This window comes from Syngnathus scovelli, chromosome 19 (assembly GCF_024217435.2).
Source record: "Syngnathus scovelli strain Florida chromosome 19, RoL_Ssco_1.2, whole genome shotgun sequence".
Classification (NCBI taxonomy): Eukaryota; Metazoa; Chordata; class Actinopteri; order Syngnathiformes; family Syngnathidae; genus Syngnathus; species Syngnathus scovelli.
In genome coordinates this window covers 3017434-3045258 of record NC_090865.1, presented here as the reverse complement: position 1 = coordinate 3045258, position 27825 = coordinate 3017434, and the positions used below count along the sequence as shown (strand labels likewise).

The following is a 27825-nucleotide window of genomic DNA, read 5'->3' as shown; positions in this document are numbered from 1 at the left end:
ACTTTTTAGGCCAACCTCTCCTCTCCACCCCTCCCACCTCATTCTTTCCTATGGGCACTTGGTTATATTCATTCAGTATACACATAGCAACAGGCTGAACGGGACCTTAGGATCCATCCGTTGCAAAGTTTCTTTGAACCATTGCAAAGGGTGAGTTTTTTTATTTTTTCTATGTTTATTTACAAAGGAACCTTTGTTTGACTTTGAAGAAGCCTCTATGAAGTTTCTTTGATACGCACATATGGCATTTGGTGTAATGCATGATACTGAGTCTTTCCTGGATCAGCAGAAGCAAGCTCAAGAGATGGCGACCCCAAAAAACACTCCTCGAGGTGCAAACAACGCCCTCTCCCCCAACCGCATCACACGTCTCCAGGAGAAGAAAGATCTCAGCAACCTCAACGACCGTCTGGCCGTTTACATCGACAAGGTGCGTTCCCTGGAAGTGGAGAACGCCGGCTTGCGTTTGCGCATCACTGAATCCGAAACAGAAGTATCCCGGGAGCTGACGGGCCTGAAGGCCGCTTACGAGACGGAGCTGGCGGATGCCCGTAAGACTCTGGACTCGGTGGCCAAAGAGCGTGCACGTCTGCAGCTGGAGGTGTCCAAGCTGAGGGACGAATTCAAGGAGCTGAAAGCAAGGTGAGGCCCGGCCATTTTATCAAAACTATGCCAACAACAAAATGGATGCTGGATATTAGTGCTGACATTTGCTGCTGGGGCCACACCTCAAGGAAAATCCTCCTCGTGACTGGGCTTCCATTTAACCATCCCATAGTCGCACATCAATGGCCTGATGACTAAGTTCTTCCCCGTTCCCCCCCACTTCCTCCTCCCCTTCCACATCCTCCAGAGTAATGACACGCTCACAATACGTGGCAGTGGTTCTTCTACTCTTCCATAAATATTGTCTTGATGGCTCCAGTGTGTTTGGCACGGACAGGCCGTTGCCATGGTAGCATCGCAACCAAACACCAAAAGCTGTGGTTTGTGGCTAGATGGAGAAGACTGGAAACATTGTAGCTTAAAAGTCATGTGGAAACATAAAAGTACATCCCCGTCCGCCCCCTCCGAGAAAATTCTTCTCAAAATAGCACATTTGACTGCGTCGAGGGTTTCCATGAGGTCTCGCCCCATTTAATTGTCCATCCATTTTCCATATTCCCAGTTCATGTGTATATCTGCCATCTCAGGAACACGAAGAAAGAATCCGATCTGGCAGGAGCGCTGCAGAGGCTCAAAGACTTGGAGGCCTTGCTGAACTCCAAGGACGCGTCTTTGACGACAGCGTTAGGAGAAAAGCGTAGCCTTGAGACGGAAAATCGAGATCTGAAGACGCAGGTTGCCAAGGTGAATCAAATCACGATTACATTTCTGTGATGATTGTGTTAAAGTTGTTGCCACGTTTAGCTCGACACCAGCTTGGGAGATGCCCGAAAGCAGCTGCAGGATGAGATGCTCAGGAGGGTGGATGGAGAGAATCGCATTCAAACACTCAAAGAGGAGCTGGACTTTCAAAAGAACCTGCATTCCGAGGTCGGACACGATTATCATCACTATCGCTTATTTAATGAAAATAAAGCTGAGTCATTCTCCCGTCTCACGCAGGAGTTGCGCGAGGTCAAACGCCGGCACGAGTCTCGCGTGGTGGAGTTGGAAAACGGCCGCCAGGAAGATTATGAAAGCAAACTGGCCGACGCCTTGATGGAGATGCGAATCCAGCATGAACTTCAAATTAAACTCTACAAGGAGGAGATTGAGAAGACCTACAACTCCAAGGTAAATTACTAGAAAATATCACCCGGACTCTTCTTTACCTTCTACTATTGGTTCAGCTGGAAGGCGCTCGGCAGTCAGCGGACCGAAGCAGCCACCTTGTGGGCGCGGCGCACGAGGAGCTCCAGCAGACCCGGATCCGACTGGAGTCCGTGTCATCTCAATTAAGCCAGCTTCAAAAACAGGTAAGCATTTATCATTTGGACCTTCTCTCAGCTGCAAAAGGTTGAAAGAAACATCTGTGTTGACACTAGCTTGCAGCCCGTGATCAAAAAGTGAAAGATCTGGAGGAGGCTCTGTCTAGAGAGAGGGACACCATGCGTCGTCTCCTCGGGGAGAAAGACAGAGAAATGGCCGACATTAGGCAGCGGATGCAGCAGCAGCTGGATGAGTATCAGGAGCTAATGGATGTCAAGCTAGCGTTGGATATGGAGATAAGTGCCTACAGGAAGATGCTTGAAGGCGAGGAGGAGAGGTGCGTGTGCAGAGCTTACAAACATACCACAAGTTCTCCTGTCATAGCAATTAATGTCTCCACATTTGTCCGCAGGCTACGCCTTTCCCCGAGTCCACCGCCGACAAGGATGGCAGGAAGTCGCTCCTCGACCACGTCGGTTCATTCCCGATCCTTCAACTGCAGCGCTCACAACTCCAGCGGGAAGAGGAAGCGTCCCACCGACACGGACAGCGAGGCTTCGAGCTTCGCCGGAAACGCTGTGGCTCGTACTCGTATCACCCAGCAGGCCTCTGCTAGCGGGCGGGTCACTGTGGATGAGGTGGACCAGGATGGCAAATATGTCCGACTCAGCAATAAAGCAGATGAGGTCAGTGGAGGTGTCACAGTGGAACATCTCACATCTTATGAAATTTGCACATTTTCTAGTAATGACTAACCTGTTGAGATCAATTCAACTGGACTCTATTAGGATCAGAATTTGGGGAACTGGCAGGTGAAGCGCCAGGTTGGATCTTCTGCTCCCATCGCATTCAAGTTTCCCGCAAAGTTCATCCTAAAGGCCGGCCAGAGAGTCACGGTAATCAATCTTATCTAGAAGATCTCAGATACAAGGTGCTCAATATTTCAATGACCTTTACATCCTGATCAGATCTGGGCGGCTGGCGCTGGGGAAAACCACAATCCTCCCTCTGATCTAGTCTGGAAGACACAGGCCAACTGGGGAACCGGAGACCAGTTCCAGACTACCTTGATCAACGCTAACGGAGAGGTGACACATCTTTCAAACGACAAACAGCAATTTTTTTTTTGTGACGTCCATTTTTCTTCCAGGAAATGGCGATGAGAAAAGTCACTCGCACACATTTGGAAGATGATGATGACGACATGGTAATATTATAAAAATATAAATAAAATGGGAATTTTGTAACACAATCATTGTTGCATTTTTTTTTTTGTGTTGGTCAATAATTTGAAAAAAGTCAGAGTTTGTTGTTTCCGTAGCAGGTTGCTCACAGCACCTGCGGGGACAGCGAGTATAATCTTCGTAGTCGTACAGTTATGTGCGGTTCCTGTGGATTCTCCCCGGACAAGCCCAGCAACGGCAGCTCCATGTCTACGGCTTCCCGCTCCTTCCGTACTGGTGGCATCTCAGAGGGGTTGCTGCCTCATTCCTACGTGTTCAGTAGTAGCACACCTCGCAAGGTGAGACCACTAAAAGGAAACAACAAAAGTGATGCAAACATAATGCTACTTTTTATTTATTTTTTTTCAGAGTGGAAACCGAACTGAGACCTGTCCAATAATGTGAGGCCCTGGATCTTTTGGTCTTCATTTTCCATGCCAATCAATTTATATATTTACTGTACTTTTATATATATAATTTTTTACGACATGCTTATGGTTAGCCACCAGGCAATAAAATATGAACTATTGTTTCATATTGAATTTGAATTTCAAAAAATTACTTTTTATATAAGGTAGTTTAGTGACTTTTTTCACAGCTTTTTTGAATAAAATCTGCTCTGGCCTCTTGTGAAATTTTCTTTGATTGAAATAAAGTTGTTCTTCTTTAAAAATGATTGAATTCGTCTTTTTTTTTTGGTGTTATATAAATAATGCATTGATTTCTATTGATTTCTCTCAGCTCTCAAAAACGGAACTCCAGACTTTTATATTGAAATTTGAACCACTGTAGCTATTTACTTTTATTTTGAAACGTAAGTACTGTTTTTGTTCCGGGTCCCCATACCCGGAAGTAAGTCATTTCCACGGAAGCCCAACAGACTCTTTGCGTGTTTTTTTTTGTAAGTTGTGTTATTGCATGGCATTTAATGAAAATCTTGCATTCTTAACGGAAATTTGGCGTGCATTTGGTGAGTGTTACTAATGTTTAGTAATCTCTAATTGTCGTCAAGAATTCAAGACATGCTAACAGTCAGCCATAACTACAAATTGCATGAAGAAGATTTGCTGTTTACCATTGCAGGACCATCTGAATGCTGAGTGTGCGGACTCTCTTTGGCATCGGCTTTCTGGTGACCTCACGGGCTGCAGCAGTTTTTGCTCAAACTGGGAAATGCCCACTTTCACCTTCAGCCAACAACCACCAGAAGAACTGTTACAGTAGCAGACAATCTTCCATCATGGCCCAGAGCATCAAGTACCTTGGGTATGTTTTATAAATACAATTTAAAGTGACGTCTAGTTTTCTTCTTACTTGTATTTGTTCTGCAGACAAGAGGAAGCCCAGCGCATTGATGAGGAGCTCTTCAGTGAGTACGGCTTCAGTGTGGACCAGCTGATGGAGCTCGCAGGGCTCAGTTGTGCTACCGCCATCACAAGGGTGAATCACAATGTCCTTCCAGAATGATCATAATGTGAATCTAAGCATCTCACGTTTTCCATTGAAGGCATACCCACTGAGTTCCTTGGTCAAGCCCAAACCCACAGTGCTGGTTATATGTGGACCCGGCAACAATGGAGGAGACGGCCTGGTCTGTGCCAGACATCTTAAATTATTTGTAAGTGTCGCCATGTTTGATTTTTGAGGAAGCCATCTTTACAACCATCAAAGAAGTTTCCTTAATGACTTCTACATCTTCTCTCAGGGTTACGAACCCTCCATCCTGTATCCAAAGAGGCCCAACAAACCACTATTTCAGGGTCTGACCACCCAGTGCCAGAAAATGGAGATCCCATTTCTTACAGAGATGCCCGAGGTGTGTTGTAGCAGTCGAACTTTACTGTTTTCAATTGTGACCTTTTTAATTATTTTGTTAGGCTCCTGTGATTGACGAGGCCTTCAACCTGGTGATCGACGCCATCTTCGGCTTCAGTTTTAAGGGGGCAGTGCGAGAGCCTTTTGGTTCCATCATAGATGTCCTGAAGAAGCCCACCGTGCCCATTGCTAGCATCGACATCCCTTCAGGTTCCTTCATCTTTACGTAGCATTTTGCTCATCACTGCTTCCAAGTGTGTTTACGTGACCCTTGGATTTATTCTCCAGGTTGGGATGTGGAGCAGGGGAGCGTCGACGGATTGCACCCCGACACGCTCATCTCTCTGACCGCTCCTAAAAACTCTGCCACCCTTTTCAAGGGACGCCATCACTTCCTGGGAGGCCGCTTCGTGCCACCAGCCTTGGAGAGGAAATACCAACTCAACCTGCCCCGCTACCCCGAAACTGACTGTGTGTTAAAATTATAAGATTTACAGAAATATTTCTTTTGGTTCCTGAAATGGTTCCTAACAAGCTTTAACCGTTTTAGAATGCAATAAAGAAAATACTTCATTAAAAGACTCAGCCACAGAAAACTACAAAATCATAACTTGGCTCCACATTCTGTTTTTATAAATAACACACGTTATTTTTTTTATTTTTGTTTATTTCAGACATTAGGAGGCGGCGAATTAGTAAAAAGCTTTCTTCAACCTCAACAGTCTTACAGGCAGTGTTACGCATGTCATATAAATATACAGAATGTCAACATAATATTTTTACGGTGACTACAGTGTATGCTAATGAATGCATAATGAACTGGAGATGAGGATGCAATCTGTTCCCCTACTCCAAGTTGGTTTCATGCAGTTAGCGGGGGCGTTCAGGAGCGATGACATCATCAAAAAGGTGAGTCTGGGGGTAGATATAAAATTGATTATTGGATTCCATGACCAAAAATATTACGGTGGATTGTAATCAGATGACTAACCTTTGCTATTCTCCAACCTGCACATCTGCACAGTTGTCTTTACTTTCTGAGGCTATCGCTGAATATTCAGCATTGCTGGAAGAAAATAAATATAGTGAATACAATGCTATTTAAGAAAACCTGTTCATATATTATGAAATATACATACGCAGCTTCTCTTAACGCTTCTTCCCCAGCCGCTGATATTTTCCTGTAGCAGTAGATCATCTCGATGAGGAGCCACACTTGCAGGCCGATGATGGTCACGTACATCATGACTTCAGACACGATGGAAGCTGTACCTCTGGTGGCTGTGGAGACAAGAAAGGTGACATCACAAAAGGCTCTTTGGAAGCAAAAAGTTGAATTGGGTCATACCTTTCGCCACCACATTAAGGTGGACCACTTTGCTGATAATGGTGGTGTTCTCATAGTTGTCGTAGGTGAGGATGCGGTTGAAGAAGCAGCGGTACGTCCCCGTGTCGTTGAAGGTGACGTTGAGAATATATATGGACCCGTCTTGGATGTCAAGGCTCCTCTTGCTCCCGTTCCAATCCAGACGATCCATGAAGATTTCATTCTCGATCATGGGGCCCATTTCATTGTAGGTGTAGATCTAAGAACACAGATTGTAAATCCTCTTCAAGACTTCTGTGTGTTTTATTGACCTCATTTTTGCTGATTTTAAATATGATTTATATAATCACCTGCACAAAATCAACCTCTCCTCTGGGCTTGAAGTACCATTCAACAGTGGCGGTAGCTTTGACCTCACTCCTCATCTTACAGGAGATGCAGCCTAGCTTGAAGCCTTTGCCCGCCACCGCCTCAGTGTCCGAGTCGACCTCCGCACACGCCCCATCGCACTGGCGCACTGTTTGCAACGATACACATCCATTGATTCTTTAAAGCCCCCACAGAATAAAAACAGAAAGGAAACTTACCAAGCAATGTGCAGGAGAGGAGAAGGAGCAGAATGTGAATTGCAGTCATGTCACTGGACTGGAGACCCCAAAAGTTAGAAAAGTACTTTTTCCACACTTAGCCTACTTTTCTTTTTTTCCTTTTGGGAGTTATTAATCAATAGTGATAATGCTTAGTCGTAGGAATGCTGCAGATTTTAAAAGGTATAGGTCAACAAAGTGCAGTCTAGGATCATAAATAAATCAAGAAGTAGCTACGGATCCTTTTTAATGTGCTTCTAATACCTAATATAGTTTTTCTTCTTTAGCTCAAATCAACAGTTTCAATACCAGAAATGACTGTTAGTGGACAATTTTGACTGTGTATTAATGTAAAAATTTAATTGATGGGTTCCTTTTGTTTTTATTCAAAATAATAATAAAGCAATTTATGTGAGCGCTCACAGAACGTGTTCCCCTTCGGATTTGATTATCTTTTCTCAAAGGATTTTAAAATGGGATGCACATCGTTTCACCTGCTAGGAAATACATGTAATTATCTCTAATGGTTTCAAATAACACGTTATACATAAATCGGGTTTTATAACGTGCGTAATATGAGTGAGTCTACATTAAACGTACAAGCACGTATATTAAAGTGCAAGCCGATTAATAATCAAATTACAAGAACCAGCGGTAAACGACCCCGAAATAATAATCTGCAAATATTTATTCTAAATTTGATCGCCTACTGTGGTCAAATTAGAGGCCTCCTTTGCAAGAAAATCTGGTCCTCTCCCGCACAATGGCAGCGGCTTGTGGAAAACGAGGAATCTCAGCTAATAACTCCTTATGTATGTAAAAAAAAAAAAAAAAAAAACGTTTGGTCGCGCTCGCAACGCAGGCCAACCTGCAAAAGCGCTACCGAATCCAGGAAAAATAATTAAGGATGCTTCCTGTGCTGTTTTTTTGCTGCGCCACAGTAGCGCGTCTGCTTCTCAATTGACAGGATGCCACTGATGCAGTGCGGTAAAACGGCCTAAGCACTTAAAAGATGCCGCAGTGTAATCCATCACTCCTTTATTACTTGGAAATCTTAAAAACGTGTTATTAATTGTTTATCTTTCGTGCAATCCAATCAGCACTAAAGAAATAATGATAAATAATAGTAATAGATAAATAAAAAGAAAGACGTACTGTCTCTTTAAGAAATTTGCATATGGGCGGGGTGGTCCAATGGCTGCCGTCTGTCACTCACGGTTACCCAAAACAAAATAAAACAGAACAAAACGGCTCTTTAATCAAATAAAAATGGACAAAAAAGAACTATTCTGGGTGTTTCATAGCATTGTTGACACTGTTGCAATTCTCTGCATCCTTCATTTCCTAAAAAAAATAAAATAAACAAATACATAACCAAATAAGACCAATTAGTTCCAATTTACAAAAACAAAATATTTAAAGATGCTTATGTTTCATTTGTTAGCATAGCTCACAGTTTCAGGGTTGTAACTTGGTCACATATTCCAAAAACATGCATGTTATGTTAGTTATTATTTTTTGGCATACATTGTACATTTATGTAGTTTCTCCCAAAGTGTGATCATGGCCTTTAATTATTGCATGGAAAAGGGAAACCACTGCGTATTGTGAGTGTCACTAATCTTTATTAATCTCTGGTCTTTAAAGGTTTAATTCATGCTAAGTGTTAGCAGTTTACATAAAGTGCACACCCTTCTAATAAGATAAAATTGGTCTGCTTGAAACTTTGGTTCATAGTGTGATTAATCGCCGTAATCATTTGTTAAATAAAGAGTGGATGGAATTTTGCTGGACAGTGATTTACAAAATATGAAAAAAAAGTAGATTTCACAAAGAGCGCTTGAAGTAACTTTCTCCAGTTTAAGATTGACTTGTAGGAGTTTTGCAGACTGGAGGAGCACATCAAGAAGAAGCTCTTTAGAAAATATGAAGGGTGTAGCCTCTGGCATGGTTCCGCCGTCAAGGGTCCTTTTCGTTGGAACCGAGATGATCGTGATGTGAATGTTCCACAATGAAGACGTGTCCACTGAGCTGCTTGGTGAAGCCCAAACCCACAGTGCTGGTGATATGTTCAGCGGAGGTGACAATGGAGATGACCATCTGGTCTGTGCCAGGCATCTTAAACTATTAAAAGTGTCCTGTGCTTGCATTCTTTGTGGGAGCCATCTTTCCAACTCCAAAGGATGCATCCCCTAATAAAGTCTTTAAAGTCCCTCAGAGTTACTTACAAGCCCTCCAGAGTTTTTTGGGGGGTCTGACCACCCAGAGAATGGAGACCCCCTTTCCTACTGAGATGCCTGAGTTTGTCACAGCTTTATCAATTCAAGTCAAGGAATTTTTTTTTTTTTTTTTAAACCTCAGAGTCCCACAGGCTGGCGCAGTTTTGCAAATTAAACAATGGCTCGTTAATGCATAATAACTATCTCGTACATGTGCAGTTTGTGTATGTTGCTAACTATTTTTACAGTGCTGGATTCTTAATTGAGGTCAATATGAAAGAAAGAAAAAAGGATCAAACAGAGGACTTAAGATGACGATAGTTTCTCCTCCGCAAGTTGTTGTCATGCAGTTAATAGGATGTATAGGAGGGAAGTTTGTAGTCCAAAATGGAAGCCTGAAAATGGAAACAGAATCGAATCCATCACACAGTTTTGACTAAATCCAAATCAAATTATACAATTTTTTTTACAATACCTTGGCTATTCTCCAACTTGCGCCCCTGCACAGTTGTCTTTACTTTCCGAAGCTATCGCTAAATATTCAGCATTCCTGGAAGAAAATAAATATAGCGATCACAATGCTAACAATTTAAGCCAACCTGTTCATATTTTATGAAATATACATACGCGGCTTCTCTTAACGCTTCCTCCCCGGCCGCTGATATTTTCCTGTAGCAGTATATCATCTCGATGAGTAGCCACACTTGCAGGCCTATGATGGTCACGTACATCATGACTTCAGAGACGATGGAGGCTGTACCTCTAGTGGCTGTGCACACAATTGCACAAATCAACATCATTTGTGAATATTTTTCTTCATCACAGCTTGGATCCGAAATCCACATTTGAATGCCATACCCTTTTCCACCACTGTGAGGTAAACCACTTTGCTGACAACGGTGGTGTACTCGTAGTTCTCGTAGTTGAGAATACGGTTGAAGAAGCAGCGGTAAGTTCCTGTGTCATTGAGTGTGACATTGAGAATATATATGGACGCGTCTTGGATGTCATTGCTCCTCTTGCTCCCGTTCCAATCAAGACGGTCCAGGAAGTGCTCGTTTTCAATAGTGGGGCCCATCTCAGTGTAGGTGTAGATCTGAGGATGACAAATGTGTACCTAATGTCCAGTATTTTTCCAGCATGTTATCAAAGAGGACAGCACACAAGGTCAACACTACTTGTGTGTCAAACATATTGACATATATCCATGCATGCATGTGCAAACAAAATAAATACATCTGGCAAGTGTTCCCTCACCTGCACAAAGTCAACCTCTCCTTTGGCCTTGAAGTACCATTCAACAGTGGCCGTGGCTTTCACCTCACTCCTCCTCTTGCAGGAGAGGCAGCCCAGTTTGAAGCCTCGGCCCACCACCGCCTGTGTGTCCGACTCTGGCTCTGCACATGCTCCGTCGCATCGGTACACTATTTATATAATACGACAAAAGACTCCAATTATAACCACATTGAGGTTGTGTAAGGGTTAACAATAATAAAAATGAAGCCAGGGAGAAACTCACCAAATGATGTGCAGGAGAGGAAAAGGAGAAGTATGTGAATGGAAGCCATGTTAGAGATTGCAGCTTTTTATTGGAACAAGGGGTCCCAAAAGGTTCTTTTAATCTATTTAGTTTAGATTGATGGTTATTGATTTATTTTACTGCATATTTTAAAGAAAGTGCATCCGAGCAGCTATACAGTACATGCATTGTAATGTGCAAAAAGAAGATACATTAAATATATATTTTGGCTCAAGTCAACCGTTTCCTGCTGATTAAAGTGTTAAATGCGAAAAATTATTGCTGCAGACAATATTAGCTGTGCTTTTATTTACAAAAAAAAGCAGCACGTGTAACATTCCAATTCATGTGATGACTCACAGTGCCCTCCGGTATTTCACCTTGAGATTCTATAACCTTTTCCCTGAGGTTGTTAAAATAAGATTTGACATCGTTACACCAGCGTGGAAATTGATGCGATTATTTTTTATATCAAATGACAAGACATTAAAATATTTGTTTGAGTGACATGCCACCAACTGACGATGCATTGTCTACATAAATGTAAATTATACTACTTTACAGATACACCATCTGGTTTGCACGAACCTCCATAATCTAAAAATAATCATCTAAATCCGATCGCCTACTAATTTAAAAGTCTCCTCCGGAGAAAAATCTGACGTCCTTTCCAATGAAGCAAATCGTAGAATTTTCAGCTATCTAATGAGCCCTTGCACCGAAGAAATAATTCCCGGTTGCGCTGGCATTGCAGATCAACCTGCATGCGAGCAACTAAATCCATCATCCATCAGAGGAAAAGAAAAAGCCACAACAGATGTGTCCTTGTTGCGATCACAGTGCCTTATGCTGCGACACAGCAGATGCCTCCCTCTCAGTTGATCCTGCAGATGTACTGCGGTAAAACGACCGACGCACGTCAATGACAGCAGCTGCTTATTCCCCTCCCCACTCTTTTCGCCAGCCTCACTTAATTAAAAACGCCTACCATATCATTTTTTTCTGCATAATTAAATCCATAACATAAAAAGAAATATAGTACCAGGAGTATAAACCGTGATTTTAATGTGTGCTGGCCCTTTAAATCCCTTCCGGCTGTATTAGGTGACCCGATGGCGCCACCTTGTGGCAGTCTTTAAATATCATATTATATTGGTCTTTTATTATCGCCAAAATATTTGGGGAAATATGTCATAACGCCTTTTAGGTTAGTTGGAAGAAAAGGGACTAAAAATAATTTCCACGTTTCCTAATGATATTGGAGAATGTGGCGCGTTCAGACGGTTAGCTATAGCATCAATGCACCAGCGTCGTAAACAACAGGGGAGCTGCTGTTAACACTTGCCGGCTTCTTAATATTATTTTTTATGTGAATATTACAAAATAATACCCTTTAAACTGGATTCCCCTTATTAATAAGTCTTTTAGACATGCCAGAAGACGATACGTATTCCAAATAAAAGGCACGACGCAAAGATTGCGTACAGGTGAGTGAAATGCTAGCTAACTAGTTTGATAGCAACTCGCTAGGGTTGATGCTAATTAAGTCATTTTTTTAAACCGAGTAACACGTTATGGCACAGACTGTTAGACAACTAATGTTTTGGTGCTTATAAAATAACGAACAGTGTCGACCGTGGTACAGTACAGACATTGCTTTATATAAAATAGTTAGCTCAGCGTGCTTGTGGCAGTGCGCACCCATTATTGTGGCTGTTCATTTAAACTGACCTAAAAAGACGTGTTACCATTAAATAGATTTTTTTCACATCTATTAGAAGGTTCGGGACGCAAAAGTGGGCCGTGTATAAGATTATTAATGGGCCCCGTTTTACGACGGTACAGACATACGACGTTTTGAAGGTTACGCATTGAATGAATTGTATTGCGCAGAAGGATAACGATATATATTGGGCACAATGTTGGATTTAGGAACTCATAAATCTATGCAAATGTCATGTGATTAAAAACATTGATTATCAGTATCTAGAATCTCATTAACATGAATGACTTTATGCTCATTAGTGTGGGACTATGGATCCGAGCTCCAGTGCTTCTACTGTTCCAGCAGCTTTGACTGTGCAAGTGTATTTCCCTTCTGTCCGTGCTGCTGTTCTGGACAACCTGAATCACCAACGTGAGGAGGGCCGGCTGTGTGACCTCTCCATCCACGTGCAAGGCAAAGTGTTTCAGGCCCACCGCTGTGTGCTGGCTGCATCCTCGCCTTACTTCCATGACCAGGTGAGCCTGACTACATTTCTGTGTAATCCAGTTTCATTTTATAATCCATTTTCTTTTTATTTAGGTGTTACTGAAGAATGTGACAACGGTGTCCCTTCCGTCAGTCATGGACCCAGTCGCGTTTGAGAGCGTGCTAAGTTCGGCGTACACAGGCCAGCTGAGCATCGTCCACGATGACATCGTCAACTACGTCACCGTAGCTAGCTTCCTCCAGATGTGGCACATCGTAGACAAATGCACCGAGATCCTAAAAAGACCTCGGCCGTCGGTAGAGATAACCGTAGCGGACGCGGTTCACGCCGGCGGCACATCGAGACAGCAGTCACCGAGCAGCACTGACTGTTTGTATCTAGAGAGAGAGGGGAGGAGGAAAGAGGCTAAACCTGACGCCTTGCCTCCGTTAGCTACTTGGAGGCGCCCGCAGCAATTTTCAAGATGGGGGAGCTCACGGCCCTCGCCAGCGCAGCACTTGGCCGACTCCCAGCTGGATGCCCTCCCATACGCAGAGAACGATTACATCTGCTGCGAAGAGACTTGCGATGGCAAAAGTGGCCATTTCGCCCACGGGAGTCCCAGTGGAGAAATACTGAAGCAGAAACTCCGGTGTCAGCCTCGAGGAACTTTGCAGAGTGTTGACAGACAGAATGAAAAGAATACTAGCGGGGAGGACGGTGAAACACTGCAGAGGAAGAAGAATGAGAAACGAGAGCTTGAGGCTGATGAAGGAATTGGAGAAGAGGCAGTGGAGAAGAAGGAGGGATTTGCACAAATGGGTCAGTCCGATAAGACAAATAACACATTTTTCTTTTTTGAAAACATTGGTGTTCAAAAAGCTAGCTAGCAAAGCCATAATATATTAAATCTATGAGTGTGATGGAAATTTGTAGTTTCATTGAAAGAGTTTCTAACATTGGTTCTTCACTTTTCCAGGAGACTTGCAGCCCATGTTAGTCGAGAATGACGAGTCAAGACGAGCCACGGTCAAGGTGAGTTTGGCGGCCGTGCGAGATAAAGCGCAGATGTTATCCAGTGTCCCGCCGTGCCATAAAGCCGAAAGCCCTTTGGGAGAACCCTGTGCAGTTGTAGCCCGAGTGCAGTGGCAAACAGGTCCCTGGTCTCATCAAGAGTCCAGACCACAAGAGGGGGAGATGGTCGGTAAAGCTGAGGAGGGATTTCAATGTCAAACAGAGGGTAAATTTAACTCGGACACTTATGATGAAATCGAAGATGGGACGGGTCAGGTTTCCCAGAGGCCTCTGGTGCCTGCGTCGCCCGACTTCACCATGGCTGCCTCGGAGGGAGGCTGGCCCCCCACCAGCATCGCGCCGAGCGGTTCGTCGTTAACCCTCCCCACCGGTCGTCATTTGCCCCCCATTTCCGCCAATCTGCCGCCACCCACGTCGCCCCCAACGCCGTCGTCGTCATCCTCGGTAACCATGGCGAGCGCTCCCTACTCGGGCAAAGTCCACTTTTGCCACTGCGGCAAAGCGTTTACGCTGAAGAGCATGCGCGACCGTCACGTGAAAATGCAGCACCTCAACCTGCGGCCGTTCGGCTGCCCCGTCTGCAACAAGTCCTTCAAGATGAAACATCACCTCACCAAGCACCTGAAGACCCACGGAGGACTGCGGCCGTACGAGTGCGGCGTGTGCGGGAAGAAGGTCATCTGGAGAGACAGCTTCCTGAGGCACCAGGCCAGATGCGAGCGGATCGCTTCGTCCGATAACAACACGGGCTCGGCTCGGCCCGACATGGACAACGGCTACGGTTACGCATACGACGGCGGCGGCGGCGGCGATGCTTTCCTGTCAATGGGAGGACAAGTGAAAGTGGAGGAGGCGGATTTCCACGGGGAAATGGAGGATGGGATGAGTGGGTTGCTGGGAAGCGTGTCCGGGATTGTGGACGAACTTAGAACTCAACATTTGGACACTAGTGGTCATGTTTACAAAGAGGAGGCGGGAGAGAGCTTTGGGGAAACAAAGTAGTTTTAAATTAGACCTTCAATTAAAAACTGCTTTGTTTCATAAGATCATGTAAATGATCATTGCTAACCATTATTTATGAAAACATTCTTTGACAGTGGCATAAAATGTTCACTCTCTGGGCACTTCATTAGGTACACCTTCACGGTATAGATCCAATACAAAAGTGGTATGAAATACCAAGGTAAAAGAGCGCCTTAGAAAAATGCTGATCGTACTATATTTGGCCAAAAGACAATCTTTTTATTTACCCTTTGTGTTTTTCTATGGGCTCTCTTAATTTTGTGCCTAATGTTGTGGCCGTGTGTAAAAGATTGCTCATTACCAATTACAGTAAACTCTTAATTGTAGAATTACACTTTACTGTGCCTTTGCATTAAAACTGTTAGCGTAACGTTTTTGGGTGATATTCTGTAGACGGAGTCGTTCGGAGCTCCCGATTCTTTGCAGAGATTAAAAATTCCTCTGAGTGTTATGTTCTTTATTTGCATATGTTGCTCAATAATTGGGTTCAAATGGGGATTGTTTGAAAGGTCACGACACCGCCACGCCTATGCTATTCGTTAGCCTGTCAATGGGGTTTCCATATCAGATTTAAATGTGTGTACCAATAATGTATAAATGCAAGTGTGTAAAAACAACAGACAGTTGTAAGACTGAGCAACATTTAATATCATGCAATTTAATTAGTATATATGAGCAAAGGCAAAACTAAAGTTGTGTTTATATTTTAGTTTATAAATGAAAGTGTTAATTTCTAACTGTGACCCGTTAGCACATCGAACATCTCAAAATGATAATATTCACAAGAAAGACTAAACAAATGACTTCCTGATCACTAAACTCAAACATGTTGTTTACTTCCACCTAAAACCTTTGAGTCACTTGCAAACAGACCATCGTATCGACAAACCTTTTTTTTTTTGACGCAAACCACACAAAACGTTACGTCCTCCAATGTAATAAATACCACCAAATAATTTGTGATTAATCAGTGCAATTTAAAAGGGCACGTTCACTCGATCAATTAACCTGTACACGATTAATCATTGAGGTCTAACAGTTAAAAGTTGAAAAATATTCTGACAATTTTGTAGAAAGCTGTGAGGTACACAAAGCATCACTCGTACAAAAAAAAGCCAGACAAGACAGAAATAGAAAAACATTTACCAAAATTAGCACCATCGGACTAGGATATTTTTACACTGAGATACAAACTCAAAGCTTGACTGGACTTTTTAAACACTTGGACAGCTAAATAAGGACTTGGATGAGACCATCTCCATCTGTGGAGAGTGGACACAGAAATCCAATATTAGTGTGTTAATTATTTTTTGAGTTGTGAATCTGCCACGTCCCCATGTGTTGATCCCCCATCATCTTGTCCCATCTGCTTTGACTTTTTGCTTTGGACCTTAGGGGAGAGCTCAGAAGATGGTGCTCCAGCGTTTGGGGGGTGTACGGGACTTGGTTTCACCCTGGGGACGAGAAGGTGTCCTTTCAATCACTAAACATTGCTTGCTAAGAACATTTTTCATTTTAAAGACCCTGTAAAGTGAATTTAAAGATTTTCTGTGTCAATTTCAGAAGATTTCTTCTTTCCACTTTACAGGGACTTTGAATTTACAGTCACATGCTGAGAGCCATGAAATTAAGATGTCAAAATTGTTCACGTTTAGTGAGATTCATCCAAATGGAGCAAAAGAAGTAGGTGACATGACACATTAGATTGATGAATGTATTTTAAAAAAAATAATCTGAGTTAATTTTAATGACATGATGCTGTGATTCGCCAGCAAATCATATTTATCAATTTGCTACTCACTGATTTTGGATGAGAGTGTCACTGGTGTAAACACAGATTGAATAGCTTTTATGAGGTTCTTCACTTTTAGGGATATTATTATTGAATTCAGAAGGGTTTTAAAAAGGGGATTGTCAGTAGGGTCGGGTTTTACTGACCAGGTTGAAGAGTCTGGACAATGTGCTTTGCTCCCTGCGTCGTCTGACGGGCGACTTTGTGCTCTCTGCACGTGGTGATGAAACCTAAAAAAAAAACGTGTAATCTCAGCTCTCCTAATTCCTAACAAAAATATTTTTGGGAACATCTATACCAAGTTTCTTCATTTATTCTTTTGGGAAATACAGTTGGCCTTTTATTTGTGGGATGATGAAACTGAATTAAAGAGCATGAGCCTGATTTATAATAATAATAATAATAATAATAATAATAAAAGTAATTTACTGTTCCTATAAAGGTAATAACATGCTCACAGTGAAACCTACAAGGAGAAAGAAAATGACGAAGAGAGTCAGTCAGTGTCACATCACAAGTACAAGATGACATTTGACACGTAGGAAAATACAAACAGGATGCAGATGGAGAGATGAGTCCTCTGAAGTGGAAGAGAGGTGTGAAATTATTTATAAAAAAATAAATAAAAAAAAGACAAGATGTAGGCCAGCCCGACCCTAAAAGAAAATGTTTACTGGTTGTGGTTCATAAAGAGCTGTGCTGTTTCAAATTCACCCACAAGTAGAGTGTCACTCTGGGTTGAAAGCAAACAAGGCGGAAATTGAAATTGCAATTGGAGCACAACCATAAATAAGACATAACTTTGTTAGTTTTAATGGTGACTCAATAAAATACACTGTGTTGGAAATTGCATCTCCACAGTTTATTTATTTTTTAAAAATCAGATTTATGGGGTCAAAATCTTTCCTTAAAGTCTGCTAGCTTAATGGTAAAATTTAATGCAAAGCACTAAAGACGGGCCAACAAATAGCATTTGTGTTGCAATATCGTATTTTTTAAGCAATATTTGATATTATATATATAATATTATATATATAATTATTTGAATATATTGTATATATAACACTATGTACTAAATTGTATTGTCATTTAGGTTTTTTTTGTTTTTAATGACCTTGATTTATATTCTGTTATTGTTGTTAATATTCACAAAATGTTTCATTATTAGTTTTCATTATTTTATAATATTGGACCCATTTGTCTGTATCACACTGCCCCCTGGTGGCAAAAGCTTAAACACAAGGAAAAGAAAAAAATGTCAAATAATTTGTAATTTCTTTATATCCTATTCAATTAATTCATTACATTAGATTACATTTTATAAAGCACAATTTTATAGTTTAATACCTTAATACACTAAAAGTATTTCTTCTTTCTAAGAAGTGAAGCAAGTAAAAAATAAATGCAGTTGTAGCAAGGAAAAGAGTTAAGTGACCAAAACTGTTTGAATGTTAGCAACATTGTGCAAACAAAGCATGCATAATAAAAACAAAACACTCACTCACAAGCATGCGTACATAAAGTTAATTTCCAAAAATACTATATTGACATACCAAGCCAAAGAATTCCCTCCACTGCAAAAAGAAAACATTATAAGGAGATAGCAATGTGTGACAATCCTCTCTCCGATGAGACTCCCATTCACTAGGATTAGTTTCAAAACAAAGTGTGAGTGATTTTCTTTTGCTGCGCGATCCACTTTTTGGTTCCCTGAAAAGGTGACGCTAACAAAAACGCTGGAAATCAGATCATCAATCAAACACAACAAATATTACGCTTACCTTTGATTTAGGACGAGGTGAGGAAACCTGAGAAGTGACCAGAAAGTAAGTAAGTAATTGAAAAAAAGTGATTTTACATAAATACAACGTGGATTTCCAGTTTGTTGTCCAACTCAGAATAGATTGGAAATTATTATTTCATTTCTTAAATACAGTTTTCAACATGGTGTTCCTCAGGGATGCTTTCTTTGCCCACTAGCATTATTATTTTTCATATTTCTATTATTTTAGCCCTTCAATAAGAAATAAACATACAATGTTGCGGAAGAACTGGACCACAGCATTTTCATTGGTCTTGCGGCGGGCAGAGGACTGCTGGGGTGATGCGGCCAGGTGACCCCGGAATGACCCCTAAGGGGGACAAAAATTGTAATGCATAACAAAGAGCAATATTTATGCAGAACTGATAGCATTGCAATATTAGCAGAACTGCATTTGAATATTATAAAATGCATATTTGCTTAATTTATTGAGACGTCATGCAAGAGCTGCATAAATAATATGGTCCCTTTAAATGCATTGCTGCCCACCTTGCTTCTTTTCTTTTTATCCCCTCCAAAGATCTTGCTAAAAGAATCCATGAGTCCGGGGTTCTTCTTCTTCTTGCCAAGCCCTGAGGTGCTCGCCGTAGCCATGAAAGTAGCGCTGAGACCAAGTGGGATTCTTCCTCTTCAAAACTCTCGGTAGCCCTCGAAGGTCCAAAGACTATGGGCGTGCTGCTTGTTTGTTTGCTGCTCTTCTGATGCTCTTGAAGGTGTTGCCCGAACGGTCCAATTGCACCATGGGACATTAGACATTGGGGAGGGTGAGGTCCATCCCTGGCATGCTTCCAAGCATTCTTTGGAGCAACAGTGGCTGTGTCAGTCGCTGCCGCCCTCCGTATGGGTCGGGCCATTGTTCCTCGAGCATCTGCCTTAGGCCGTCTTCGGGGTCAACAAGGAACATTTAATCGGCCTCATTGGTGCACGGGTTTTGGGTTTGCATTATGAGATCTTGCAACCCATTTTTCCATGGTCCTCATTGGGGTCACAGGTGAGCCGGGGCCTATCCCGGCTGAATTGGATAAAGTGGTGTACCCTGGACTGGCTGCTAGCCAATCACAGGACATGTAACAAATTAGTAGCCCACGGGCGTGTTGCATTTAAAACATCTGATGGAAATAATAGTATGATCATGAAAAAACTTGCAATTACAATTTTTTGGGTTTCTGCTGTTGGTTAGCAAGTGTTCAGGCCGGCAGACAAAGCCATCGTTGTTGCCGGGGTCAGTCGGCCCGGGGTTACACCCAAGCAACGTTGGAATATTAATATTTTTGAACAGATGACTTTTTGTGTTTGCTTTTGCTATTTTGGAAAACATCTCTTTGAGTTACGACACATAAATGCGGCGGCAGATAAATATTACACTTGTCAGTTGAGTAGGCTATTTTATATTTTTTTTAAAAATGCATGGAAAGAGGCCCTTTAAAAAATAATGGCATATTAAATGGTATTTATAATATTTTAGGAAATAAACATCAGATGCTCCCTCTCCATAGAGACTCACTTCAAAAAGATGGCTGCTGAGTTTCTAGTGCAAACATGGCAACCGGGGTTAGCCATGTTTGTTCACTCATGTCACAGTACACAGTCCTCCTTGTTTCGGTCCCACTGACCTGATAGAGGCTGGGTGCAGGAATGCCCAGAGTGGGTTGTACCACATACTGCTCGTGTCCTCAAGCGCTCAACAGAGACTCGGATTTGTTCCCGGGGCAGAAAGGTGGAGGAGGAGGAGCGATGAGAGGGTTGGGGTAGGGGGGGAACAATGGTGTCCATGCAAGAGATCTGTGGGACATACACACGGCAGATAGCTTTGAATCCCGACAAGAATGTGGATCTCCACCGAGACACCCACCCAGGGCAGGCAGCTGAATATCTGGCGCTAGGGAGGGAGAGAAGAATTCCTTCTTGTTCCTACAGGATGCAAACACAGGGGAACATTCTGGTGTCTTTTTTAATTCTTAGTGGAATAGAAGATAGGTGTGGCATGGTGCAGCAACACATGTAGACAGACAACAAAACTTTGACCTTTGATCTTATCGCCACATTGCACTTGAGCCCTCTCTGCTGAACATCTATGGAATCATTGACCTTCGGAGCAACCGATCCAATACACCGGCGGTGAAGTCTCCTAGCAGTTAAAGACGTGGACGCTATTCATAAAGATGAAAAGAAAGTCGCCATTGTGATGCAAGAAGGCATTGTTTCATTCAAGGGAGGAAGCAGAGATGGTGACATCAGCTACTGGGCATCATTGCCGTGCTCTCATCTCAAGCTTCACAGGCTGGATGGGTTCTGAAGAGGTCATTCAGGGTGACCGCAATGCAGAAAATCATCCATTCAACCATCGTGCAATTATATATTATCATTTATTTCATTAAATATTATAAGTGCTAACCCTAGACTAAGGGTAACAACTTAATTCCTCATATTCTTATACTATAGAAATATTTTATCAATCCCACACAGTACAATAAACATTGCCTACCATTTTTATTTAAAAAAAATTAAATAAATTGTATTTTATTAGTGAGAAATGAATGGGTGGTGTCAAAATGTATATGAAATGTACATAATGTAAGATATGTTTTTAACCTTTGTTAGTCCATTTTGGATGCTTGCATTTTGACAGCCACTTACCGCCACCTACTGACATAATAAGAAACTTGCATCACCGACCCTTTGACAGTTGGTCCAGATTTTTCTAATGTAAATTAATAAGGAGAAATTGATAAAAATATTTGTCTAGTTTTAAAAGCCAAGACTCAGCATTACTTAATATAATGATGGAAGACAGAGACAAAATGAAATAAAATGACTTTATTGTTCAGCCATGTCACAACCTCGTCTCCAATAGAAACACAGCAGGAATCTCAACTGGTTCGTCAACCTGGCTACCGTTTAGTAGCGCCAACTACTTTTCTCTCTCACACCCAATGATAGCATACAAAATAGTAACCTACCAGTGAATGCATATAAAACACTTTTCTCTAGATTTATCCCCAACAAATCCCACAATTTGTGATCTCATTAGAACATGTGACACTGACAGTTTATGCTTCAAGAAGCACATATTAAGAATGTATCATCCTCCATTTTTGATTATAAAAAAAAACCTACACAATGTTACATTTTAATTCAGAGTACAACTGATTATTAGTGTTCTAACACATTCGACCATAACCAAAGAAAAATTGTATAATATCACTATAACTTAACACTACATGTAATATACGTTTGTTTTAAAAAAAACAAAAAACAAATGATTAGCATTGAAGACAAAATTAAGATGGCTAGTGTGAAGGCAAGCTGGGTCAGTACCATGACAGAGAATGAGTAATACAAAAAAGAATTAAAAAAAAAAATAGAATACAAAAAGTAGAACTGAAAAATGATAATACAGGCAAGGCTAAAACATGTGTTAGCAACTTTAAGATCCAACTCGTGTGCATTCAACCAAACAGGTAACCTGCCCGAGACCACCTTATGATGTCACAGAAGCGCCCCCCCCCCCTTAAAATTTTTCTCAACTTGCTAAAACATTCCCATGGCATCCATCTTCTTTGTTTTCTGGTGTCAGGCACTTTCCAACTAATCCTTGTTCCTTCTTCTACCTTCAAAACTTTACACAGCCAATCAAAACGCTGCTTTGAGACAATACAGGTTACAGGCCAATCACAATGCAGGCTCTATCAGAACACAACTGAAAAAGAGCACAGGACAACATTTCAACAGTGCTGCCATTTAAGTTGTTTTCAAAGCTAGAATTGCCTATAAAGGGGAGGGTTGCGTATTGGGGGGGGGTGGAAGCGGTCGCTCTCACCAATCCTACAGGTCGGTGTCAAACCAGGCCAGCTGGTTGCTGTCCATCAGGTCCTGGCTGTGACCGAGGTCTGGGAGAGGATCGGTGTGGTGGCCTAGATCGGGCAGAGCGTCGGCGTGGTAGTCGGCCCCTTCCATCATGGGGTCCAGCAAGGTGTCTTGACCGTAGCCTGCAGGGTAGGCCCGATACGCTCCATCTGGATTTGAAAGAAAACAGGGGGGTTATCGGGGTCTTCAGTAATTCCTTGCCAGTGTGTATTTGTGTTGGCTGTCACAAGAGGGCTCGATATTGACTCACAACAAAATACAAAAAGTATTGTGAAATAGCTCTCACCATCTTGCCTGTAGGCCAGAGGGTCTCCCTGAGCCCCCATATCCAATCCAAGATCTCCAGTCTGTAGGATAAAAAAAAAAAAAAACTATTTGAACGAACACACTTGAGTCGTAATTTCCTCCAACAAGTAATAAACTGTTTATTAAAATAACATGCTGACAATGTTTTTTATAGAACCAGCTCAACACTAATATGAAAAGATCTCATAAGTACCTCATTCCAGGCCAGGGGCTCCGTTCTGAACAAAGAGCTGGTCAGCTCCACCGAGAGACGTTTCTTGTAGTCCTGGGGCTTGTCTTCAGACATACGGAACAGTACAGCTGCGGCATAGGTGGCTACAGGGAGGAGGAGGAACAATTATTTGACAGTTACTAGAAGGTTAAGACTCACGGGGAGCAAATCCACTTACCGACGCCCTCGTTGCGAGAGTGCAGCAGCTCGGTGAGCGGCGCGGTGGCTCCCTCGGCTTCGATGGCCTCTGCGGCCTCCTTGTCCTGAGCTAGCTCGCATAGCACGCCGGCAGCCACACGCTGGATGTTCTCCACTGGAGAATACAGCAACTGGATAGGAGCACAACAGTCAACGTACAACGCTTAACTTTTAATTTTGATGTCAAATCCAACCTGGACAAAGAGTGGAATGGTGTTAAGTCCTCTGATGACAATTCTGTTGTGGACGTCCCGTGCCAGGATGTGCAGCGCTCCTGTGCAGCCTTCCACGATTTCTTCCATACGTACTCCTTCCTGTTGATTAAATCACACATGGCGGGGAAAGCGTTAATTAATATATTAAAATTTGTCAGAAACATTTGCATATACAGTAGCAAAGCAGTTCTTCCAAGCCACAAATATTTGACCGACTTCGCCTTGCCGCACCTTTGGGACTTGACGTGAAAGAAGTCTTTCACTTTCTGTACTTTAAAGGTCATATCGCCCAACATTGGTATGAGGTCAAAAATGCTTTTAGCGTGCCCTGGTTTCATACCACAAACTGCTGCTGGTTGCCTCCCATGCTGGTGCGCCTTTGGGTGTCCTGGTGAGCTCTGACAAGCAACTGGACCAGACGTGGAATGGCTCCCTGCTCACGAAGAGCGCTGTGGTTGGCCGGGCAAAGGGCCAGGTTGCGGATCAGACCGACTGTAGCCTGGGTGGGGGGGTGAACAAACAAACATCAGGATTCAAAGTGAAGGAGAACTTTAAAGATAGCTGTTTGTGAAAAATTAAATGACCTTGATGAGCGGCCAGTGAGATGGTGGGTGCAGGAGTTTGACAACCACGGGGAGGCCGTAATGAAGGCGTACGGCATTCTGGGCCATCTCGGCATCCTGGTGGCGGGAGGTGAGGTGGCGCAGGGCACAGACGGCTGGTTCTGTGATGTCCTCTCTGTCTCCTGCCCTGAGTACTGTCCTCACAAGGGCCTCAATACCTCCAACCTGAGACATGACGTGAAAATTTAGGTCAGTGATTCCCAACCAATTTTTTTTCCATTAAATATAATAATTAAGTCTTGTACCTGGCAGACCATAAGTTTGTTACTGTAGTTGTTGCAGGTCAGGTTGGAAAGGATGCCAGCAGCACATGTCACCACGTTGATGTCATCACTTCCCAAAAGCTGGACCAAGGTTCCCAGCAGGCCCTCCATTCCCTCCTACAAAAAGGTTGAGTCACATTTGGTCATTCTCATTGCCTGTCATGGACGCATGAGAAAAAATCGTCTTTAGAGAAGACCAAGTGTGGTATACCTGCTTTGTGGCGGCATCCGAAAGGTTCCTCAGAGTCCAGAGGCAGTTCTGGACCAAACGCTGGCTGGGGTCAGTCAGATGGAGTCCCAAGGCCTGCATGCCTCCTACACATAGTAAAGCACAGTAAAGTGTATTAGCAAACCACAACTACAAAAAAGCTACCTAATAAACTGCATTTTGCATTTTTACACCTGGAAGATAAACTTACCAGCTTCTACTATGGCAGGTTTGTTGCTGGAGCAAACAGAGAGGACCTTCAGCACTCTGCTTGTGGTCCATAGCAGTTTCTCATAGGTGAAGGTCCTCATAATGTTGACCAGGGCTTGGGGACCACCACTGGCCAGAATAATCAACTACAACGAGGACAGATTTACATGTAAGTAATCACTTTCCAAATGTGTAGATGTAGAGAGAAAAAAAATATATATCCAAGACCTTGCTTTCTTGGTTGCCATAAGCAAGAATCTGCAGACAATCAGTTGTGATGGCGAGGAACTTGACGTTGGTGTTGGACAAAAGAGCCACCATCTTTTGCAGTCCTCCAGCCAGGCGGACCGCCATCTTAGCTCCTTCCTGGTGCAGCAGGAGGTTGTGCAGTGTGGTGATGGCGTAGAACAACACACTGTCCACTGGCGACCTGAAAGATGATTCAAATTATTATATCGATTCACCGAAGCCCTGTTTATCCGATTATCAGTTACTAACCCCAGCATCTTGACCAGGGCAGGGATCCCTCCGGACTTGAAGATGGCAAGGAGCCCCTCCCGGTGGTGGGAGAGGTTGTGCAAGGTTCCGGCAGAGCAGCGAGCAGTTTCCACATCGCCGGTGTTCTGCATGGCTCGGACGACCGCCGACACCATCTGCGGCGAACGCATCAGCGCGTGGCGAGATGCTTCCTTCTTCGACAACTGATGCACCATGACGGCTGCCTTGTTCACCACAACCTAGAAGAAAAGGCAACGGTCAGTGATATAGTCTGTTTTGTTGTTGGTTCACAGCTAGTTCCACATACCTGGTCCTCATCGTTAAGCAGCTTGGTCAGCTCGGGGATGGCCCGAGTGGCCAGCTCGGCATCATCCTGGTAGTTGATGAGGTTGACCACGGCGTGCTTCAGCATCTGAGAAGGCTCGGCCAGGCGCTGCACCGCAGTGGGCTGAGCGGCATCGAGCTGTGTCGGCGGAATCTGGATGCCTTCCTCCAAGGTTTCAGGGAACATGGCCGCACGCACCCGCTGGGCACGGGTCATGGCGTAACCTTCGATGTCTGCGGTAAGAAAACATCATGACGACAAAGTGATGGAAAGATGAAATTTGTGCTGTACCTGTAGTCTCAGGAGTGAAGGGGGGGTTGAACTCCCAGTCGTACAAAGTGGGATCATCCTCCTCAACATCAGGATTTCCTTTGCCACTCAAAGACGGTGCTGTGGTGGTGACTCCGGACTGAATCCCTGAGTCCAGGTAAGACTGCTGCTGCCACTGGCTCACTGCAGCCTTACTGTCTCCCATCGCCATGTCCAACTCCATCAAATCAGCTAAAAAAAAAAAAATATTTAACAAGTTGCAAATCAAGCTTTTTAGGTCTTTATTATAAACAAGTAGACAAAATGGTACAAAACATTCAGACAAGTCATTTGCTTTGCAATTCCTGACTGTACCAACTTCAAACCAAGGTAGAGCACATACCAAACTAAGACTTCAGACCCGCGTTAGCACTCTAACATTTTTGTGGTTTCATCAAGGTCCCTTGAGAGGAACCATAACTTTGATCCCGCACACGGTAAAAACAACCCTCGCTCGAAAGCTCAAACAAAGGTTACATAGTGTCGCGTTATGATAACGTGTCTCAAAGGGGAAAAAAATTACCTGCACACAAAGTAGTTTGTTGTTTAGAAAAATAATAGTTTGGTTTTATGTGAAATGTACGACAAGTTGTTACTCCCAAAAGTCAGTGAAATGTGTCATGTTTAAGTATTTAGTATTGGTAAGTAAAAAGTGTGGTATCGGTTCACCCCTAAAAATGAGTCTTTTCTAAACTTACACTGGGTAGCCATTGTTCTCGACTGCCCTCGGCCTGCACAGCAGCTAGGTCTGTGAAGAAGAAACAACAATCAAAGTGAAGAAATTCAAAGATTGCTCCAACACGGTATTCTGTTAAGTCACACCCGATTGCAGCGTTTCTGGATCGGAAAGCCACGCATGCCCTTTGCACCGATTTACCTGCGTCAAGTCTTCCCCGACTTCAAACGCTTGTTTTGCTCGCTGTCGTAACTGAGAGTGGGGGGGGGATGCAGAGTCTCCACCTCTAACCGAGGAAGCAAAAGCGGTGGGTATTTCCAGGCCCGAACTAGCACAATTCACTATTGAGCGGTAGAGCACTTCAAAAGCATTTTTTTCTCCCCCTCCCCCGTACCACGGCCAAGTTCCGACCTAGCAGCCTGCCGAGGTTTCCGATGGGAAACTACCCCCCTCCGCCCCGCTTTTGCTTCCATGACTCCCCCTGACAACCACACACGCAACAGAGTACCTAAAACAAAGCTCAACACCGGCCATTTAATCGTGCGATCGTTTTTTTTTTTTTGATTGCGTTACGATGATCATCGTTAGCTCACCTCGACTGTGCTAACCGCTAGTAGGATTACTAGCAAAGGTAAACAAACACAACTGGAAGCTTCTGTGTCGAAGATGAGAAGCGATCTCTTGCAGGAAAACTACTAAGGGTTGTCACAAGTGTAAATCGAGTCTACTATTGCGATCGTGATTTTTAAACTGTTATTTTAGCTTTGCAAGCCAGGACGTCGGAAAAGTAGATCCGGGCGCCACCATACTAAACCTGCCGTGGTGCCAGCCAAAAATCAGAATACCTCACCGGAGCCCCCCTCCCTAGCCCAAAGATGATTTTCTGCAAAAAAATCGGTAAAGTGACACGGTCTAAATGCGGATATGCAAACTATACAAAGGAAGATATCGTTACCAGAATCCAGTGGCACCTCCGTTGTTCTTGTTCTGCGAAGAAAATCTCCCTTTGCTTGGGTGAAAAATTGAAGAGCTGCTAAGTGAATCAAGCGAGCAAGTCCGAACCACACCCGCTCTTCCTCCGCCGAAGAGATCGCTTCCGCTTGCACGGATCGAGCAACAAGATGGCGAGAGGAAAATTTATGGACAGTACAGTATTCTGCCGCAGTCGGAAAAATAGTGCGCTTTTAAAGTGGTCTGAAAATTACGCAATTAGGTGATACTTATCGTTCTTTCAAAGGCGTAGTCTGTGACAAAAGATGCGGTTGCTCTGGTTGTTGAAAAGGGTGGGGTATCCTCATTAGAGTGGAATGTGACTCATTAGTAACTAGTCCATAAGAGTACATCAATTTGCAGGTTGTCATAGTAACATCAACCGTGCTACAAATTATCCAGATTCAAAAGTTGTTTGACTTTAGTGAAACTTTACCTTGGGTGTGGATTTGCACTTA

At 43.1% G+C, this 27825-nt stretch overlaps 7 protein-coding genes across 15 annotated transcripts; 3 read left to right on the top strand and 4 right to left on the bottom strand.

Annotated features, from left to right (window-relative positions):
- The first annotated feature begins 1 nt into the window (after nucleotide 1).
- On the top strand, nucleotides 2–3813 carry LOC125986836 (lamin-A). Of its 3 annotated transcripts, none has more exons than XM_049750744.2 (13): nucleotides 2–150; nucleotides 290–642; nucleotides 1194–1350; nucleotides 1411–1536; nucleotides 1609–1779; nucleotides 1836–1961; nucleotides 2031–2251; nucleotides 2327–2600; nucleotides 2703–2810; nucleotides 2883–3002; nucleotides 3065–3121; nucleotides 3239–3436; nucleotides 3507–3813. In XM_049750744.2, the coding sequence occupies exons 2-13, from the start codon at nucleotides 305–307 to the stop codon at nucleotides 3540–3542; spliced, it is 1932 nt and encodes a 643-aa protein (XP_049606701.1). In that variant the 5' UTR covers nucleotides 2–150; nucleotides 290–304; the 3' UTR covers nucleotides 3543–3813. The 3 variants fall into 3 exon arrangements, with proteins under 3 accessions (XP_049606701.1, XP_049606699.1, XP_049606700.1); XM_049750742.2 differs by having other exon boundaries at nucleotides 3–150; nucleotides 3236–3436; XM_049750743.2 differs by having other exon boundaries at nucleotides 31–150; nucleotides 287–642; nucleotides 3236–3436.
- A 184-nt stretch (nucleotides 3814–3997) lies between these two features.
- Nucleotides 3998–5562, top strand: naxe (NAD(P)HX epimerase). Its single transcript, XM_049751683.2, has 7 exons — nucleotides 3998–4107; nucleotides 4221–4403; nucleotides 4469–4577; nucleotides 4645–4755; nucleotides 4843–4953; nucleotides 5015–5162; nucleotides 5241–5562. The coding sequence occupies exons 2-7, from the start codon at nucleotides 4231–4233 to the stop codon at nucleotides 5438–5440; spliced, it is 852 nt and encodes a 283-aa protein (XP_049607640.1). The 5' UTR covers nucleotides 3998–4107; nucleotides 4221–4230; the 3' UTR covers nucleotides 5441–5562.
- A 75-nt stretch (nucleotides 5563–5637) lies between these two features.
- Nucleotides 5638–7808, bottom strand: LOC125987364 (sodium channel subunit beta-1). The gene is made up of 6 exons (XM_049751684.2): nucleotides 6867–7808; nucleotides 6630–6796; nucleotides 6301–6538; nucleotides 6092–6233; nucleotides 5944–6018; nucleotides 5638–5867 (listed from the first exon to the last, which is right to left on the bottom strand). The coding sequence occupies exons 1-5, from the start codon at nucleotides 6913–6915 to the stop codon at nucleotides 5949–5951; spliced, it is 666 nt and encodes a 221-aa protein (XP_049607641.1). The 5' UTR covers nucleotides 6916–7808; the 3' UTR covers nucleotides 5638–5867; nucleotides 5944–5948.
- Nucleotides 7809–8471: 663 nt separating this feature from the next.
- On the bottom strand, nucleotides 8472–11622 carry LOC125987365 (sodium channel subunit beta-1). Its single transcript, XM_049751685.2, has 6 exons — nucleotides 10605–11622; nucleotides 10343–10509; nucleotides 9944–10181; nucleotides 9713–9854; nucleotides 9561–9635; nucleotides 8472–9480 (listed from the first exon to the last, which is right to left on the bottom strand). Exons 1-5 carry the CDS (start codon nucleotides 10651–10653, stop codon nucleotides 9566–9568), a joined length of 666 nt encoding a protein of 221 aa, XP_049607642.1. The 5' UTR covers nucleotides 10654–11622; the 3' UTR covers nucleotides 8472–9480; nucleotides 9561–9565.
- A 105-nt stretch (nucleotides 11623–11727) lies between these two features.
- zbtb22a (zinc finger and BTB domain containing 22a) lies at nucleotides 11728–15300 on the top strand. The gene is made up of 4 exons (XM_049751679.2): nucleotides 11728–12091; nucleotides 12630–12845; nucleotides 12910–13618; nucleotides 13776–15300. Exons 2-4 carry the CDS (start codon nucleotides 12639–12641, stop codon nucleotides 14831–14833), a joined length of 1974 nt encoding a protein of 657 aa, XP_049607636.1. The 5' UTR covers nucleotides 11728–12091; nucleotides 12630–12638; the 3' UTR covers nucleotides 14834–15300.
- A 178-nt stretch (nucleotides 15301–15478) lies between these two features.
- mbpa (myelin basic protein a) lies at nucleotides 15479–19191 on the bottom strand. 5 transcript variants are annotated; one of them, XM_049751688.2, is made up of 7 exons: nucleotides 18958–19190; nucleotides 18683–18778; nucleotides 18428–18454; nucleotides 18200–18220; nucleotides 16793–16876; nucleotides 16656–16676; nucleotides 16159–16308 (listed from the first exon to the last, which is right to left on the bottom strand). In XM_049751688.2, exons 1-6 carry the CDS (start codon nucleotides 19060–19062, stop codon nucleotides 16674–16676), a joined length of 336 nt encoding a protein of 111 aa, XP_049607645.1. In that variant the 5' UTR covers nucleotides 19063–19190; the 3' UTR covers nucleotides 16159–16308; nucleotides 16656–16673. The 5 variants fall into 5 exon arrangements, with proteins under 5 accessions (XP_049607643.1, XP_049607644.1, XP_049607645.1 ...); XM_049751686.2 differs by lacking the exon at nucleotides 16656–16676 and having other exon boundaries at nucleotides 15479–16308; nucleotides 18958–19188; XM_049751689.2 differs by lacking the exon at nucleotides 18200–18220 and having other exon boundaries at nucleotides 18958–19183.
- Nucleotides 19192–21270: 2079 nt separating this feature from the next.
- Nucleotides 21271–27501, bottom strand: LOC125987359 (catenin beta-1). Of its 3 annotated transcripts, none has more exons than XM_049751675.1 (17): nucleotides 27333–27501; nucleotides 26400–26449; nucleotides 25684–25893; nucleotides 25375–25625; nucleotides 25068–25306; nucleotides 24798–24999; nucleotides 24571–24715; nucleotides 24363–24466; nucleotides 24134–24268; nucleotides 23850–24053; nucleotides 23606–23764; nucleotides 23245–23364; nucleotides 23031–23181; nucleotides 22835–22956; nucleotides 22622–22682; nucleotides 22289–22484; nucleotides 21271–22168 (listed from the first exon to the last, which is right to left on the bottom strand). In XM_049751675.1, the coding sequence occupies exons 2-16, from the start codon at nucleotides 26410–26412 to the stop codon at nucleotides 22294–22296; spliced, it is 2307 nt and encodes a 768-aa protein (XP_049607632.1). In that variant the 5' UTR covers nucleotides 26413–26449; nucleotides 27333–27501; the 3' UTR covers nucleotides 21271–22168; nucleotides 22289–22293. The 3 variants fall into 3 exon arrangements, with proteins under 3 accessions (XP_049607632.1, XP_049607634.1, XP_049607633.1); XM_049751677.2 differs by lacking the exon at nucleotides 27333–27501 and adding an exon at nucleotides 26971–27217; XM_049751676.1 differs by lacking the exon at nucleotides 27333–27501 and adding an exon at nucleotides 26579–26720.
- Between the last annotated feature and the right edge of the window lie 324 nt (nucleotides 27502–27825).

Excerpts from the sequence above, each read along its gene's own strand:
- LOC125987359 (XM_049751675.1), bottom strand. Across the intron at positions 22,957-23,030 it reads CTCTCGCAACGAGGGCGTCG|CCACCTATGCCGCAGCTGTA; the intron begins GTAAGTGGATTT and ends TCCTCCCTGTAG. Across the intron at positions 22,485-22,621 it reads TCTGGCCTACAGGCAAGATG|ATGGAGCGTATCGGGCCTAC; the intron begins GTGAGAGCTATT and ends TTTCAAATCCAG.
- naxe (XM_049751683.2), top strand. The coding sequence starts at position 4,231 with ATGCTGAGTGTGCGGACTCTCTTTGGCATCGGCTTTCTGGTGACCTCA. Across the intron at positions 4,578-4,644 it reads GTGCTACCGCCATCACAAGG|GCATACCCACTGAGTTCCTT; the intron begins GTGAATCACAAT and ends TTTCCATTGAAG. Across the intron at positions 4,756-4,842 it reads CCAGACATCTTAAATTATTT|GGTTACGAACCCTCCATCCT; the intron begins GTAAGTGTCGCC and ends ATCTTCTCTCAG.
- LOC125987365 (XM_049751685.2), bottom strand. The coding sequence starts at position 10,653 with ATGGCTTCCATTCACATACTTCTCCTTTTCCTCTCCTGCACATCATTT. Across the intron at positions 10,182-10,342 it reads GAGAGGTTGACTTTGTGCAG|ATCTACACCTACACTGAGAT; the intron begins GTGAGGGAACAC and ends TGTCATCCTCAG. Across the intron at positions 9,855-9,943 it reads CCTCACAGTGGTGGAAAAGG|CCACTAGAGGTACAGCCTCC; the intron begins GTATGGCATTCA and ends TTGTGTGCACAG.
- zbtb22a (XM_049751679.2), top strand. The coding sequence starts at position 12,639 with ATGGATCCGAGCTCCAGTGCTTCTACTGTTCCAGCAGCTTTGACTGTG. Across the intron at positions 12,846-12,909 it reads CGCCTTACTTCCATGACCAG|GTGTTACTGAAGAATGTGAC; the intron begins GTGAGCCTGACT and ends CTTTTTATTTAG. Across the intron at positions 13,619-13,775 it reads GGAGGGATTTGCACAAATGG|GAGACTTGCAGCCCATGTTA; the intron begins GTCAGTCCGATA and ends TCACTTTTCCAG.
- LOC125986836 (XM_049750742.2), top strand. The coding sequence starts at position 305 with ATGGCGACCCCAAAAAACACTCCTCGAGGTGCAAACAACGCCCTCTCC. Across the intron at positions 2,601-2,702 it reads TCAGCAATAAAGCAGATGAG|GATCAGAATTTGGGGAACTG; the intron begins GTCAGTGGAGGT and ends GGACTCTATTAG. Across the intron at positions 3,437-3,506 it reads GTAGTAGCACACCTCGCAAG|AGTGGAAACCGAACTGAGAC; the intron begins GTGAGACCACTA and ends ATTTTTTTTCAG.
- mbpa (XM_049751686.2), bottom strand. The coding sequence starts at position 19,062 with ATGGCTACGGCGAGCACCTCAGGGCTTGGCAAGAAGAAGAAGAACCCC. Across the intron at positions 18,779-18,957 it reads ATAAAAAGAAAAGAAGCAAG|GGGTCATTCCGGGGTCACCT; the intron begins GTGGGCAGCAAT and ends TGTCCCCCTTAG. Across the intron at positions 16,309-16,792 it reads TGTCCAGACTCTTCAACCTG|GGTGAAACCAAGTCCCGTAC; the intron begins GTCAGTAAAACC and ends TCTCGTCCCCAG.
- LOC125987364 (XM_049751684.2), bottom strand. The coding sequence starts at position 6,915 with ATGACTGCAATTCACATTCTGCTCCTTCTCCTCTCCTGCACATTGCTT. Across the intron at positions 6,797-6,866 it reads CCTCTCCTGCACATTGCTTG|TGCGCCAGTGCGATGGGGCG; the intron begins GTAAGTTTCCTT and ends CGTTGCAAACAG. Across the intron at positions 6,019-6,091 it reads GAAGCGTTAAGAGAAGCTGC|CAATGCTGAATATTCAGCGA; the intron begins GTATGTATATTT and ends ATTTTCTTCCAG.